Here is a 15,199-nt window from a genome sequence, read left to right as displayed (position 1 = left end):
AGCCATGTTCGACTGGCAAAACACATCTGTAGCGCTCTGCACACATTAATACATCTGATTTAGACTTTTTTATGCCTACGGAGGAAGAGAAAATTATTTGGTCTCTGACACTTAAAAATACAATGTCAAGAAAAGCTAGACATTGTAAGGAGAGATCGGCCAACTCCAAAGCTAGCTAGCTTGTCTCAGCCCGAGAAATGGGTTTGTTTACCACTTCCAGACCAGTGAATACGAGTGGTACCACTGGCTTAAAGCCTCTGAAGAGCAATGCAAATTATGAGTCTGCATCTCTGGTGAGTAGTTTGTGTGTGTTTTATGTACATTTTTGTGTTTTTGTTATGTTATTAGACAAATATTGATTCTGAGCTGCTACAGATGATGTAGGTGGCACAGTTGTGGTTGTAGTGTAGAGGTTCAGAGCTTGCTTTATTAAAATTGTATTCACCCTCCATATGTGAAATGCCTCTCTCTCTGTAATGCCACACGTTGTTATATTGCGTTTTTGGATAGTATTAATGGTTTCTATAATTGCGACGTGATAGTGGTGGTATTAGGAGGTGGATAAAGTCGGGTAAGTCCCCACTGAAGGCCCAGGCACCAAATGCACTGCCCGCCACTGAATTTAGTACATATTTGTTGACAAAAATATATGAAAACAGAAAGTGATTCTAAATTTAAGACAGCAGAAAAGACCCACCACTGAATAATTCACATTAACAATGACTTAGTTTTACAGATCAGGTAGGTTAAACGTTGGGTTTGAGATTAACTCTATTAGATTAATTTATAGCTCATTACCTCCATAATCATTGTATTTCTAATGTAAACTAGTAAAATATACCTCAAAGAGATGACCTTTAAATTTAAACCTAAAACTTAAACCTTTGTAAATAAACTTAACTTGTGTGTGCTGTGTGTGTTTTCCTTTTAGGAGATGAGACAAGACATCACAGACACAGTACAAACACAACACAACTTCAACTTTCGACTTCTACTTTATGGAGCCTGTGACAAAAGAAGAATTACAAACTATATAAAAAAATGCTTTTCACTTCTATAAAATAACATTTTTTATTTTAAAGCAACAAGTCTGCAACACATGGCTTTAAATATTTTAATATGATTTAATTATGGTAATAATTAGGCTGATGTGTAACAATAAATCGAAAGTTTTAACCTTTAATGACACAAACACAGAATTATAATTTTTTTGTTTTTTACAAAAGCTATACAAAGAACTATTCAATGAGTGTATGGAGTGTGTTTACTGTTAATTTAGTCCAGGTGTGTGTGAGATCAGTAATCTGGTGACTAGGAATGTGACTGTGAGATGACTGGGTGTTAAAGCCCTTGGTAAATGTAACTGTTAAATGACGTGTTCATTTAGACGAGGTTTGACACTAATTTGACAAAACGTGTACAAGTTTGTTTTGCTGAAAGTTTATAGCAGAGGTGATCTGTATTTCTCAGGTTACTAGGCAAACCATTTCTAAATCTTTCCTGGTGGCACTTTCTCACTTATCTTTTTGTTGTATATAGCTGTACAGATTAAAGTAAGGGCAAGAGATTTTACAGAAGTGTGACTATGCTAAAGTAGCACAGCAGGAACTTCGTAAAAATTATTTGTGGGCAGGACTTTTTTTTTTTTGCACCTCCTTTTACCCTAAGGGAGTTAATATATTTCTAGAGCAGTGGCAGTCTTTTACTCAAAAGACAAAAAAAATTGTTCTTCAGCTAACATCCAAAATGTAAGTTGTTTTTATATATAATAAATTATATATATATATATATAAATATGTGTTTGTGTGTGTGCATGTGTGTTTATATATAGTTTTTTTTTCCAACAACAATATTGCTATTATAATTTCACAATAATTTTTTATTTGTATGGACATTATTTTGTTTTATACAAGCTAAACTATTAATATCCAAATAAAGACGGCAACATTCTTGAATTTCTATAAGATTTAATTGTAACAAATTTTTAGTATGCAGGTTTGAACTATGCAGCCACATTGATGGTTAAGAAAGACTTGTGTTGTAGGTTTTCAATAAATGTTAAAGCATATTGAAAGAAAAGGATGTCTGATCTAAATATAGTTTACAGTAGGGTTTTTTTATACACTTCCTTTAAATGACTTTAGGACCAGAGGAAACAGCAGGTGTTTCCTGTGGCACACAAAGAGTTTTGTCACTTGTTTACACATATTTGTTTCACTTGTTTATTTAACATATTTTGATATTTAAACTGTGTACCAATTATAGAATAGAGTAAAGTATATTTGGTAATAATTTCTTAGTGCCAATGAAGTCTTGATTGAGAAGATGTTAATTAATGTTCTGTAACAGCGTGAATCTAACAGTAGCTGTGAAGATAGATGGATATCAATGATTTTAGCAGGTTTTTTATATTGTGACATTTTGTTAGTTGGCCGCTTCTGTTAGATATAACGATATACAGTCAGTGTTAAGCATCTTTACAGAAATTTCTTTGCGCAATAGTGAGAAATATAGAGAGACTCATGAGTAAACACTGATTTATGACTGATATAACACAGGATAAGTGATAGCAAGTGTTTGATTTTATTATTTTTTTTACGTTAAACAATGTTATAGGATTAAGAACATGTTCAGTTTCCTTATGAAGTGCCTCCTGAAGCATGAATAGATGAAGCATAACATAATGAAATATACTGAATTCTAGTGTTGATGTGTGCTGATTATTTGAAAGGTTGGAAGTGAATCTCTGTAAAAATATACATATAACTAAAAAAATAATATTTGACTCAAATTTGTAAATGTTTACTGGACTTTAGAGTACATCAGTGATTCCAGGGTGTGGCTCTTTCAACAGCAAGCGGAATCTAATAACTCAGTCAGCACTTCATTTTAAATCCATACAAAACCCAAATCTCACTGACTAACACTTCACGATTGCTTCACTTCATTAAATTACTCACAAAGATTTGGTATTTTTTATTTTAAATAGTGTTTCAAGTAAAAGAGATGTTTTAGAATATAAAATTAAAATTAATTAGGTGCCACACAAAAATGACACCTTTTAAATCAAAGTGATAACAAATGAGTGCATATTTGCAGTGGTGGACAGAAACGAGTTAGTTGTAATTTGTTACTGTACTTAAGTAGCTTTTTGGTGAATCTGCACTGAATTGTTTCTATTTGGGAAAATGTAACTACACTTGAAAGTCTTATATCTTTCTTTTTACTCAACTACATTTTGCAAAATCAGTCGTTTCTTTTTATTTATGAGCGGAAACAGGTCATCGAGGTTTGAGGTCAACGAGGATGTACTGCTGCTTTAAATAAGAGCAGGAGAGAATACCGTGAGAACAGCACCCCACGATCTGGAGTCAAGAGTCAGAAGAGCCTGCAGAGAAAGAGAGAAAGAGAGAAAGAAAGTTTTTACTTTTACTAGAGTAATATTTTACCTATTGTATCTCTACTTTAACTTAAATACATTGTGTGTGCGTGTTCTTTATCCACCACTGCATATATGTAGCTGCTGTTATACAGTAAGGCTGTCCTTCCATAAATGTAACTTTCACTTTAATTTAAGAATTCCTTAAATGTAAATAAAAAGGCTGTCATCGTCTGTTTTTGACCTTCCCTTACTGTAAAAAATTACCTATTGAATCTACCCAAAAAATGCGAGGTAACAATTTGCATTCAGTCTGTTTGGGTAAATTTCACCCTATACTGTTCGTAAAGAGTACCTAAATAAATCAGCTATAACATGGCAATTGAAATTAGGTAAAATCTATTCATAATATTAGACAATTAATTACTTATTAAAAGTGAGTATTATTAACACTATTGTATTTTTGTAATTTATTTAATAATTGCTGTTATTAATTAACCAATATGACTAACCATTATTGAATCAGGAAGGTAAACTTACTAATAACATTAAAAAGTTATCAGAAACAGTAGATAATGAATTTTTTAATAAACAACCAAAAATCAAACAAATGATTCTTTGCTAAAAATTAGGCTAACTTTGTTTAAATAGTGTGTCTACTTGTTCATTAATTAAACTTAGGACGACTATTTGTTCAAATAACAAAAATCTATTTGAAATTTACAAATTACTGTATCCTGAGACACTAATACTTGAATAGATGTATTTTTTATGTATACAATGAGATACATTTAAAAACATTTTGACATTAACAACAACAACAACAACAACAAAAAGGCAAGAAGCAGTCTATTCCATGAGTTTAATTTTGAGGCTGTGAACCTTTTTGAGACACTTGCCTCCATCTAGCTCCAAAAGATGTTTTTGAAATACTTCAAAAGTATTCTTGAGCTTCTTGGGCTTGAGGTTGAGGGCATACATTAATCCTATCAACAACATGCATGCCTTGGTTTTGTATCCACACCCACTGATCACTTGGTTTAGCTGAGTTTACTTAAAAAATCAAAGGCAGGCAAATTAACCTCATACAGACAAATGATCCAACTTGTACAGTAAACTCCAATTTCTATAGCCAGACACATGCATAATGGTATAAACATTTACATTTGCAACATTCCATTTAACATTTCAACAAAACATTATAACAATTCTTAATTATTGACACATTGAACTAATCATAACTCATGGCTGCACATCTTAAAGTCAGTCATATTCATGTCACAACAGAAAAATGTGTGCAAATGGCCCCTTGTTTGAAAGCACTAATTTATATTACTACAAACTACCTACAATTAGGTAAATTAGGTAGTTTGTACTTACATTGGCTAATGGACAAACATTGGTACAAACATTGGCTAATGGAGTCACACACAGCTAGCTATATGAATTAGCTATGTTACTATGTACCGAAAGGCGTTCCTGCAGTACCGAAATTGCATTCCTGCAGTACCATTAGCGCTTCAATAATGCGGAAAAAGCACATTTTTAACATTAGTACAAGAGAAAATGTGTTTTTAGCTAGCTCGTTATGACCGATGTCCGTAGCTATACGTGAACTTCTCGTCTAACATAGAACAATGACCACAATCTTATGACAAATAAAACTAACTAAGTGCCCGTTTTCTTTTATTACATGATAAATATGCAGGCTAAAAAGTTATCTTACCGTCAGCACTGAAGCCTGACAATGTAGACAACTTCCACAATCCAGCTCACCCAACGAACATGTGCCCCAAATAGCTCTTGCTCTAACAGACAGGCCAACGTTTTTGGGTATATATTACAAAGTTTTTTAGTTTGCAGTTATTAGTAAAGCATTTCACTGCATGTCGGACCCTGTATGTATGTGTATGTGACAAATAAAATTTGATTTGATTGATTTGATTACTATAAATAATTAGGTAGTGTGGGTTAATTTTGCTCATTATTATATAATTAAACGTGCTGACTTACATATTAAGTAAATGGTACACTATTGGCAAGGGTAATATTTACCGCCCACCAAAATAATTTTTTACAGTGCACTTGAAAATAAATGTAGGTGAAGCTGTACTGCAATCTGTTTCAAGCACAGATGTGATGCATGTGCTTATACCTTTATTTTTTTTACTTATTTTGACTATTCCTCTATTAGATGTATATGCTTTTCTTATTTACAAATTTAAACATAGAATATAGTATAGTAACCACAGATGTGACTACGATGTATAATTTATTTTTAATCTCTAAACTGTTACTGACATCAAGCATGTATTGATTTTGTAACAGTTGCAGCATGGATCTTCAGTCAAGAATACTGTTCTGCTGGATTATTCTTCAAGGTATTAAATAACATTTACTTGGGATACAATATGTTCACATTTATTTCACTCTTTATTAATACAGATGGATATTACAAGTAATACATTTTTTTTTAAATGTTCCTAAGTAATGTTTCTGATGACTGATATTTCAACATTCTTTCGCAGTTGCCTTTGCCTCTGTTTTTGCGGATGTTTGGAAGGTAGAAGTTGTCACTCCAATAGAGGGACTGGTTTCATCTTGTGTAGTGTTGCCCTGCAAGTTTAATTACCCTGGTGACACAGTTCCTTCCTCTCGGGTAAAGGGAATCTGGTACAAAAAGGATAAAGTAGCTGATCGCATCTATGACGAAGATTCTTTGCAGATTGTCGACAGCTTTAAAGATCGCACTAAACTTATTGGCAACCTGGGTGATAAAAACTGCTCATTGGAAATTAACGAAGTGAAAGATCACGACAACGGCCCGTTCTGCTTCAGAACTGAAATCCCAACAATTGACAAATACTCTTTTGTTGATAATTGTGTGACCATCAAAATAAAGCGTGAGTTTGGTCTTGTTTACTGGTACTGTTCACTATATGTTGTGTTCAATTGTATATATACAGTGCAATTGTGTGTATGCAAGTGTATATATAGATATATTCACAATATCACACAAAAGGTACACTGCTCACATTTTAGAAACCGCTATATATTTTTTTAATTACAAATGTTAAAAAAATAAATGTTTAAAATGTTTAAATGGATTAAAAACTTACTTGGTGACTAATGAAAAAAAATTATTAAAGGTAATTATATTAAATAATAAAAACTATTCCTTCTATGTGACCTATAGCTGAACCTGAAGAACCAACTCTGTATCATGAAGAATCCTTCACAGAGGGATCAGCTGCTATTTTTAAGTGTTATATCAGACACACCTGTCCCACACACCACCCGACTATTAAATGGAGTCGTACTGAGGATAAACCCACTTTGATCTATAAGGACAATGGCCATGGAGTTTGGGAGGTAGAGTCCTTGCTGACCTTTATTGCCACTCCAGAGGACGATCACACTGAAATCACCTGCACTGTCTCTTTCCATGGCATTCTGGAATCTGCAGTCACTCACAAGATATACATAAAACGTAAGAAAAGCTAGTTTTGTCTTTAAAAAATCATTAACATTGGTTCCCCTGAAACATCACAATAATAATTCAAACATCATGTTTAACTCCAAATATATAGCATTGATGACTGATATTTTTATGTTATATTATATTAAATTAATAAGTTAAATTGAACACTACACAGACGTAAAATGTAGAATGAGTGAGTTTTTTAACTTTTATAAACAAAACATGATCTATTATTTTGGTACTTCATTTTTTTCTTTATTTTTTTATTCATAGGGTCACATGACATATACATATCCCATTTATAGTCACAATCATATTTTAACTTATATAAATACTTTTCCTAATAGAGATCAGTTTATATAAAGGTTGTTTTTAATGTTACGTTGTTAAATTAATGTTACACTGTTTTTAAATTGCTTTGCTCCAATTTAATATGTTGGGAAATATTAAGCTTTATCATTGGTCAGAATTAAACAAATGCTCTCCTGAGACCCCCTGTTGCACTTTACTTTACTTTTGCTGCAGTGAACTGTTTGAAGAAAAGCTAGAAATTCATGTGTGTATGTATGTATGTATATATATATATATATATATATATATATATATATATATATATATATATATATATATATATATATATATGCTTTGTCATACAAAGTTACATTGCTTGAAGGGAGGGAGAATGGATGTAAAGATGCTGCTAATGGCTGGGAGTGCTGCCGCCTCTAATCTTGATGTGTTCTGTAATCATAATACATTGTCCCAAAACCTAAAGAATGACAAATGCAGCATCTTAAATGTACAATGTAAACTAGATCACATTACATAAGCATCAACGTTAGAAAAAGATCAATTAAAGCGAACCAATGTTATGCAAATATTTAAAGACAATATTTCCTTTATAGCCGTATAAATAGTACACATAAAATGCAAAGCATTTAAGTATACAACAACGAATTTCAGGACTGTGCTTCAAATGTTTTTTTTAGGTAAACAAACCTTCCTTCACATCATTATTCCTGTGGTTGCTGTGACTGGAACCATCATTCTATTTGGAACAGCATGTTTCTTTGTGACGAAGAGATACAAGTGAGTCTGAATAAAGTTGTGTGTCATTTTTTTTGCATGTTTATGTGAAATACACATTATTGCAAAATATACATATGTGACTTCCATAATTGCTAGTTATGGAAGTCACATATCTTAAGGTTATATCAGATAGGAATTAATCATTTATTCAGTAATTGATATCTTGGCCAGAGATAAAGTGTATCTAGAGCCTAGCTGGGGATTAAGCTGGATTTATTTTTTCCATTTACATCATCAGGCGACAAATTCAAGATCTCCAGGCTAGGAACCCAGATGGGTAAGTAATCAATACAATTGCTATTCAACCTTTGCATTATTTTTAATTCCTATTATGCTATGGCAAAGCTGGTTAAGCTGGTAATAGTTTTTATGGTTTACACCATGTTAATAATTTCTATATGTTATCATTTCCATTCTGGCACTGATACAATTTCACTTTTAAAAATCAGATACATTCACTGTCACAAACATGGATATTGGCTGATATCAGATGCATTATTTTTCCACTCCAATTATTCTACTATACACTACAGTGTGATTTAGTATCATAAAAATAATGGACCTCATTCTATGTTCTACACAGGGTGTGGAGTCGTCTATCCAGAATATCTCGCAGGTAAGGATGCATTATCTTTTACATTACATTTTGTATACCATTTACAGTAAAGTCAAATATTCCAGGAAGAATGCTAGTGAGGCAGAGTAAACTTTCTAGAATGACTCATATGGTTGTTTTCCTTTAATCAACAGAGTCAGTTATTTTTAATCATCCAGATTGGTGGATTAGGAGCATTGGGGACAAAGCCTGGTTCCCTCAGATCTAATCTAAGTAGACTTCTGCATCTGTTGCCTCTTTTTATATATCCACTTCAACATAAAGTGTACATATATATATATATATATATATATATATATATATATATATATATATATATATATATATATATATATATATATTTTTTTAATTTAGACTTAAATATGCACTTGCAGCTTATACACAGACTGGTAACGCACATACACACAGTTATTATTCTGGCATATGTCTGTCATAGAATAACTGACCATCTCTAATTCTTATTAATCTAAACTCTAATCTCAGCATTAGACATGTTTTAATAAAAATAAAATTTCAGGATGATCCACTACCAATCTGAATAAAATAGGAATTACATTATACAGTAAAAGCATGGTTGGACTTCACTGCTATTCCTCATGAGTAATAAAGCACTGTACCTTCTTTTGTGCAAGCTTTTGTTTAATCAATAAAGTCTTCATGTTAATGCCTCCTAAACGTTACCTAAAATGTACAATTCTTATTCTTATAGTGGTTGTGGTGACTGGTTGCTATAAAGATATAACTGATCCTTTATGAGATCAGTGCTTAACAATATGAAAATCTGTTCTGCAAATGGTTTAATACCAAAACAGCAATGATTTCTCAAATATGCTTGGTCAAAATAACAAAACTATCCATGCTGGGTTTTATATTCTGTAAAAAAACAAACAAAAAATGCCTTTGTGTATGCAAGGTGAAGCAATTTGTGTAAATCAAAATTTGTATTGGTACTTCGCAGCTGGCAAGTTGACAACCATGCTTAAAAAACCCACAAAAAATATAATACAACATTGTTTTGACAATTTTTGTTTAAGAAAAATACACATTTTGTTCAGTTGTAAAGATATAAGCATCTATAATATATAAATAATAAATATGTTTCTATAAAAATTAAATGATATATCCATAAATTAGATATACAAACATTAAAACAAGCATTTGAACGTAGTAAAGCTGCAGTAAATCACGTTTGAAAACAGATAAGGTAAATGTTGTAGTAGACAAATGCTATGAAAAGAGAATGAAATGGAGAAATGCAGCAAGCTAACAGTTTTGTTTAAAAAAAAAAAGGAAAAAAGGAAAAAAATAATATGCATTGGTATACAAATGTATAAGCATTCACAGAAAACCACAACAGTGAATAAAAATGTAATCATTTACTGCTGCTTTTATTTGCAGTGTTTAGATTAAGTGTTTATTGACGTGTCTTAATTGAATCTGTCACTATGTTTCGAGCAAGCTGATTGCACAACCTGATGCTCCGAGTGAAGACAGAAAAGATTTAGTACGACTGTCCTAAAGATAGCAAACAAACAGTTTACACAATAGCACTTCATTAAATTATATCAATTTTACATGATGAGGATTATACAGTTTTTACTTACCGTGCTGATGTTTTGCCTTCATCCGTGACACCAGTGTGTTTTCTTTTGTTGTGCTTGTGCATCACTGTGGTACTTTCATACCACACACGCTCCGTTTTTCATAACTTCTAGGTACAGCTTTCTTTGTTGCGTTTAATATAAATTGCTCCCATGCCTTGGATCAGTGTCACCAACGGTTTGATGTCGTACAATATTTTCACGGACCAGCCTTTAAGGTGTGGCGTATAAATACAACAAAATAAAATGATACAACCAGCATAAAAACTGGTATTTTCTAAATATAATAACAAACGTGAATCCACTGTGTTGTTTTTTTTGTTAATTTTGCTAGCTTGGGGGTTTCAACTTAGTGGTAATGTATTATGTGTTACCGGGTGGAGCAGCCTCTTTAAGAAGGTAGCGAATGGAGGTAAGACATGTGACCGAAGAATCTTGACATGCATCAAGAGTGAGTCAAAGACAGATGTGTCTGAGAGAATCCATTTTTTTTCCCAAAATAAAACCATTCAGAATCAGATAATAAAACGTAAATAATGTAAGTTATGTATTCTTTCTGTGCGGCCGGGTACCAATTGACCCACGGAAGTAGTGGATGATTCGGGACACACACTTTTCCTGCTGCTGCTTGACCCTGTATTGTCTGCCATTTCCTCACCCTGTTATCTTACAGCCCAACTAATCGGTTGTTGCAGCCCTAAGAAAAACTATTAAAAGATCATATCGATGTTATCATTGCAATGTATCATTGCGATGTTGTCTTTGCAAGCTTGCTGGTCATATGCATGATAAATATTGTTTGCAAATAAATGTATTAGAATTAAATACCTAATAATAAATATTAGCTCATCGGCAAGTTCTACTTTGTAGACCAGTGGCTTATCCATTTCCTCATACTCACAGATAGCTACTGATCACTGATTACTGATAACTACATTTTTTTAATTGTTAATCATTAGATAATAATAATACTTAGTTGCAGGTGTAATAACTATTATTGTACGCCATCTGGTTTTTCACTGTTGCTTCAAAATCCATTTTATGCTGCTAGACATTTCATTTGACTTAATATATACCTTAACACTGTATGTATATTTATTTATAATGTCTTATTTTTATTTTTACTTTTTAATCTTTAACTGTGAGAAGAAACAACCAAACAATTTCCCTATAGGTTTAAGTATTCTGCTTCTGATGATTCTGAATTTGATGATGAGAGATCATTAGTTTTTAATTTGTAAAGAGTATTTTACAAATAGTATAAAGTGCAAATAATAAAGAAATTCCACACCTGCAGAGGTTTTCAAGTAACGTGACTAACTATAAACAATTATTAAGTGTGACAAATCAATCTTTAATATATCTTAAAAAAAAAAAATTTATTAGCAAATTATTAGTTGTGAGAGTAACTTCATGTCCTGCTGTGTTTTATTTCTTACTTGTAGTTTAAGTAGGAAGGCAAACAGCAGAATAGTGTAAAACACCGTTAGATCATGTTTTGATCATGATTGTTAATGATTCAGTCAGGCATGGGGTGACAAAGTTTATTCATAAAAAGTGAAATAAGATTCATAACTAGACATTATTAAGAAGTCTTACTAATGGCAGCTTTTATTTAACTATCTTTTTTTCTGTTCCTTTTTTCTGTTCCTCTTGTATTACAGGAAAAGCAAACATAGCTCTTTCTGAAAGAACACAATGCATTCGTGTTTATTTCCAGGCATACAGAATTAAGTAGAATGAATTAAGATTGCATTTTGTAAGTTATCAAATATCAGAGGAAAAAGTTTTCAAGCCATAGAGATTATTACAGGTTGTCCAACATGAACTTGGCACTCATACTGTGAACTGCTGTTTTCCAAAGAAGATTGGAAATTGTCTAAGGATATCAGATATGTGCAATAATGAGTGCTCATGAAATCCTGATAAATCTTCTATTAACTATACATACAAGGTTACAAGCCATCTATGTTATAACATTTTATTACGTGGATAGGAAAGATGGTACTGTTAGTTTGTTAAATTAAACAAAATTAAAAGCTGTTTTAAAAATATGTTTTATAATCAAAAGATTTCTTTTTTACACAAACCTATTTATTTTTTATTGCTAAATAGGGTCCGTGGTGAAAGGCATGAACATGATAGTGGCATTAGGTAAATATTTTTTTTTATGCATCATATTATACTTTATTAAATAACTATATTATATATTTTGTATTTTATATGTTTAAATATGTTTTAAGAAGTTGCTCTGTAAACTTAAATCATACCTACTCTTTACTTTATATCAGCTGTATGGTAGTGTTCTAGCAATCCAGCAGCTACTAAAATGTATATAAACTCATAGTCTTCCGACATCTGTTGGTCAAGCAAATAACCCAACTTCTGTGTTTAAAGGCAGAACAACTGTGTGAGCAATGCGACAGGATCAGCAGGATTCTCAAAACCCCGTTTTCCATCTCCAAACAGGTAGAGTACCTTGCATGCATTGTATTTGTATGTTTTATTCCATAACTATTACACACTATGCATGTTACACTGAGGCCTACATGCATATACCAGGGGTGGGCCAAATACACAAAACTAACAAAAAAGCCAAGAGAAAAAAAATCCTCCTTTTTTACTTTTGCTTAACAAAACAGAAGATTTAATTTGGTATATTTGTTGTAATGTGGACGGGTGATATGACTATCAATGATTCTCAGATCTCAATCCTATAACAATAACATATGACACTTAAGAAAACCACTGGGGAGGTTTAAAATTGATTTTTGACACAATCTATTATGCCCTGTGGTGTGAAGCCACATACATTCACATACAATTAGGATCTAGATTCTACATTACTTATCTACTTTACTGTATAAGGGAAGTTCAAGTTTATTTCTATAGCGCTTTTTACATTGGACATTGTCTCAAAGCGGCTTTACAGAACTTAAGAATGTAAGTGAACGATGTGTGTTTATCCCTGATTAGCAGCCTGGGGTGACTGTAGCAAGAAAAACACCCTTAGATGTTATGAGGAAGAAACCTTGAGAGGAACCAGACTTAAAAGGGGAACCCATCCTCATTTGGATAATATCAAGAGTGTGATTATAAATCTTAAAAACAATAAAAACACCAGAGAGTAAGAACTACCATGAGCACCGGAGTGTGTGATTATGAGTAATGTCCTTTCTACAGTCTTATACAGTCAGTTGACTTTGTGGAACAAGGAGCTACTGAGCAACTCATAAAACAGCTCAACACCTGAGATCATCATAGATCCAACACAAACTCCTCCATGCCAGAGCCTTTAAAAATTCAAAGAAGTCCAAACTCTACATGAAATGGGATCCAAATGGTACTGTAGAGCAGTTTATCAGACATGAAGTCATGTACTGTATGCTGCATAAGCCATGTACATTGTATATGCTTTACAGAAATTGCACAGATACCAAATGACTATGTGAAATAGAGAAACAAGTGTGATGCCCTCTCAATATTACCAATAGCCAATGACTTTTTGTCGATGGTGCAAAGATGTTTATTAAAAAGGAATGTCAGGATTTTTTCAATGTCGTGAAGTTATTGAATAACATTAAATGTTCTAACATACAGATAAAACATGCAGTGTGCCATTTACTAATAAATAAGGGGCTTTTGTGGAATTTAATCCACACTTTTAGCAAGGTTTTAGCATCCCGCAAACTATTTAGCCCTGCCATTTCCATTTAATTCTATGCCAATATGTTCACTTTAGGAACATTCTATAAGTTGTATATATAAGTTGCTATATTGTGGTATAAGTTTTGATTTGTGTTTTAAGTTTACTTAATGGTTATATTAATGAATAGAGTCAGTTTAATTCAATTAAATTCAGCTTTACTTGTACTGTATAGCACTTTTAACAATGGACATTGTCCTAAAGCAGCTTTACAGGATAAATTCTAATAACTAAAGAGATAGTATTAACACCAGACATCACATAAAATAAATACTTTTTTTGAAGGAAAACTAAAACATTAACATCACAATCTTTTATTTCTTTAAATGTTAGTGGCAAAAAAGCCTACAAGAAGTCTGGTGGTGGATGTTCAGATGTAAGTTGTTCTTGTCAAATATTTTCATTTATATTTGCCATGTTAAATGATCACCAACCTAATACTTTTATAGCTTGCCTGTTGGATTTTTCTTGAAAAAAACTAACAATAAGAGAATCAATGTATTTGTATTAGTAGTTTTTGAAGTAGTTATATATAGTAGATTAAAATATTTAAAAAAATATTATTTTGGTATACAAATTTAAGCTGCCTTGTGTAGATATTTTTATCTGCAGATTCTGAACTCTTTCTTCCTATGCCTTTTTTTAACAGGATTATGGTGATGACTACACCAACACGGGTGACCTCAATGTATATGGGAATATTTGATGACATTTGGAATTTGAAAAATTATCATCTCTTTTAAAATATAAAATTCTTTTAATACTTAAACTACATACAAATAGATCGAATAAGAATTCTAGTCATGCTTTGTATGTGTTTATTTTTTAAATAAAGAAGATTGAGTTGATGCCTAAGAAATTAGGATATTTTGCATATTTGTAAGGTCCAGTGAACAGCAAAACAGATAAAACTATTTTTTACATTTCAGTAGGTGGGGTTTTAGTTCCTTTATGTGACTGGTGGTTAACCAACCAATGTTCATTTCCCACACACTTAGTTCATATATGAAGCCAATTTAACACCTAAGCCTCAACTGACTTTATAACTGGAAACTGAAATTTTCCTTTAGACGTCATTATTATAATGAGACTTTCCATATTATTTTTTTAAGTAGGACAACAAAAAAGGCTTGTGGCTTGCTATCGCATAATAGCAAATAAAAAGGCTTGTTTTGCATTTGTATTTGGGTAGTTTGTAGCTCTAATAATAATGCAAATACTATTGTGTTCTCTTTATGTTTTTGGCTGTACAAGTTAAAGTATAAAAATAAAATGCTTAATACATTGACCCTGACCTTTTACTTGTTTTAATAAATACTGATCTTTT

General features: G+C 32.0%; 1 protein-coding gene across 4 annotated transcripts; it reads left to right on the top strand.

Moving 5' to 3' along the window:
- The first annotated feature begins 938 nt into the window (after positions 1 to 938).
- Positions 939 to 15,160, top strand: LOC124394996 (myelin-associated glycoprotein-like). 4 transcript variants are annotated; one of them, XM_046863533.1, is made up of 12 exons: positions 1,653 to 1,748; positions 3,281 to 3,415; positions 5,708 to 5,760; positions 5,908 to 6,282; positions 6,576 to 6,869; positions 7,850 to 7,949; positions 8,188 to 8,226; positions 8,533 to 8,565; positions 12,282 to 12,320; positions 12,564 to 12,635; positions 14,206 to 14,248; positions 14,522 to 15,160. In XM_046863533.1, exons 3-12 carry the CDS (start codon positions 5,715 to 5,717, stop codon positions 14,576 to 14,578), a joined length of 1,098 nt encoding a protein of 365 aa, XP_046719489.1. In that variant the 5' UTR covers positions 1,653 to 1,748; positions 3,281 to 3,415; positions 5,708 to 5,714; the 3' UTR covers positions 14,579 to 15,160. The 4 variants fall into 4 exon arrangements, with proteins under 4 accessions (XP_046719490.1, XP_046719486.1, XP_046719489.1 ...); XM_046863532.1 differs by having other exon boundaries at positions 1,668 to 1,748; positions 3,272 to 3,415; XM_046863530.1 differs by lacking the exon at positions 3,281 to 3,415 and having other exon boundaries at positions 1,651 to 1,748.
- Positions 15,161 to 15,199: the final 39 nt, after the last annotated feature.

Source organism: Silurus meridionalis, chromosome 12 (assembly GCF_014805685.1).
Source record: "Silurus meridionalis isolate SWU-2019-XX chromosome 12, ASM1480568v1, whole genome shotgun sequence".
Classification (NCBI taxonomy): domain Eukaryota; kingdom Metazoa; phylum Chordata; class Actinopteri; order Siluriformes; family Siluridae; genus Silurus; species Silurus meridionalis.
This window is presented reverse-complemented; position numbering and strand designations above follow the sequence as displayed.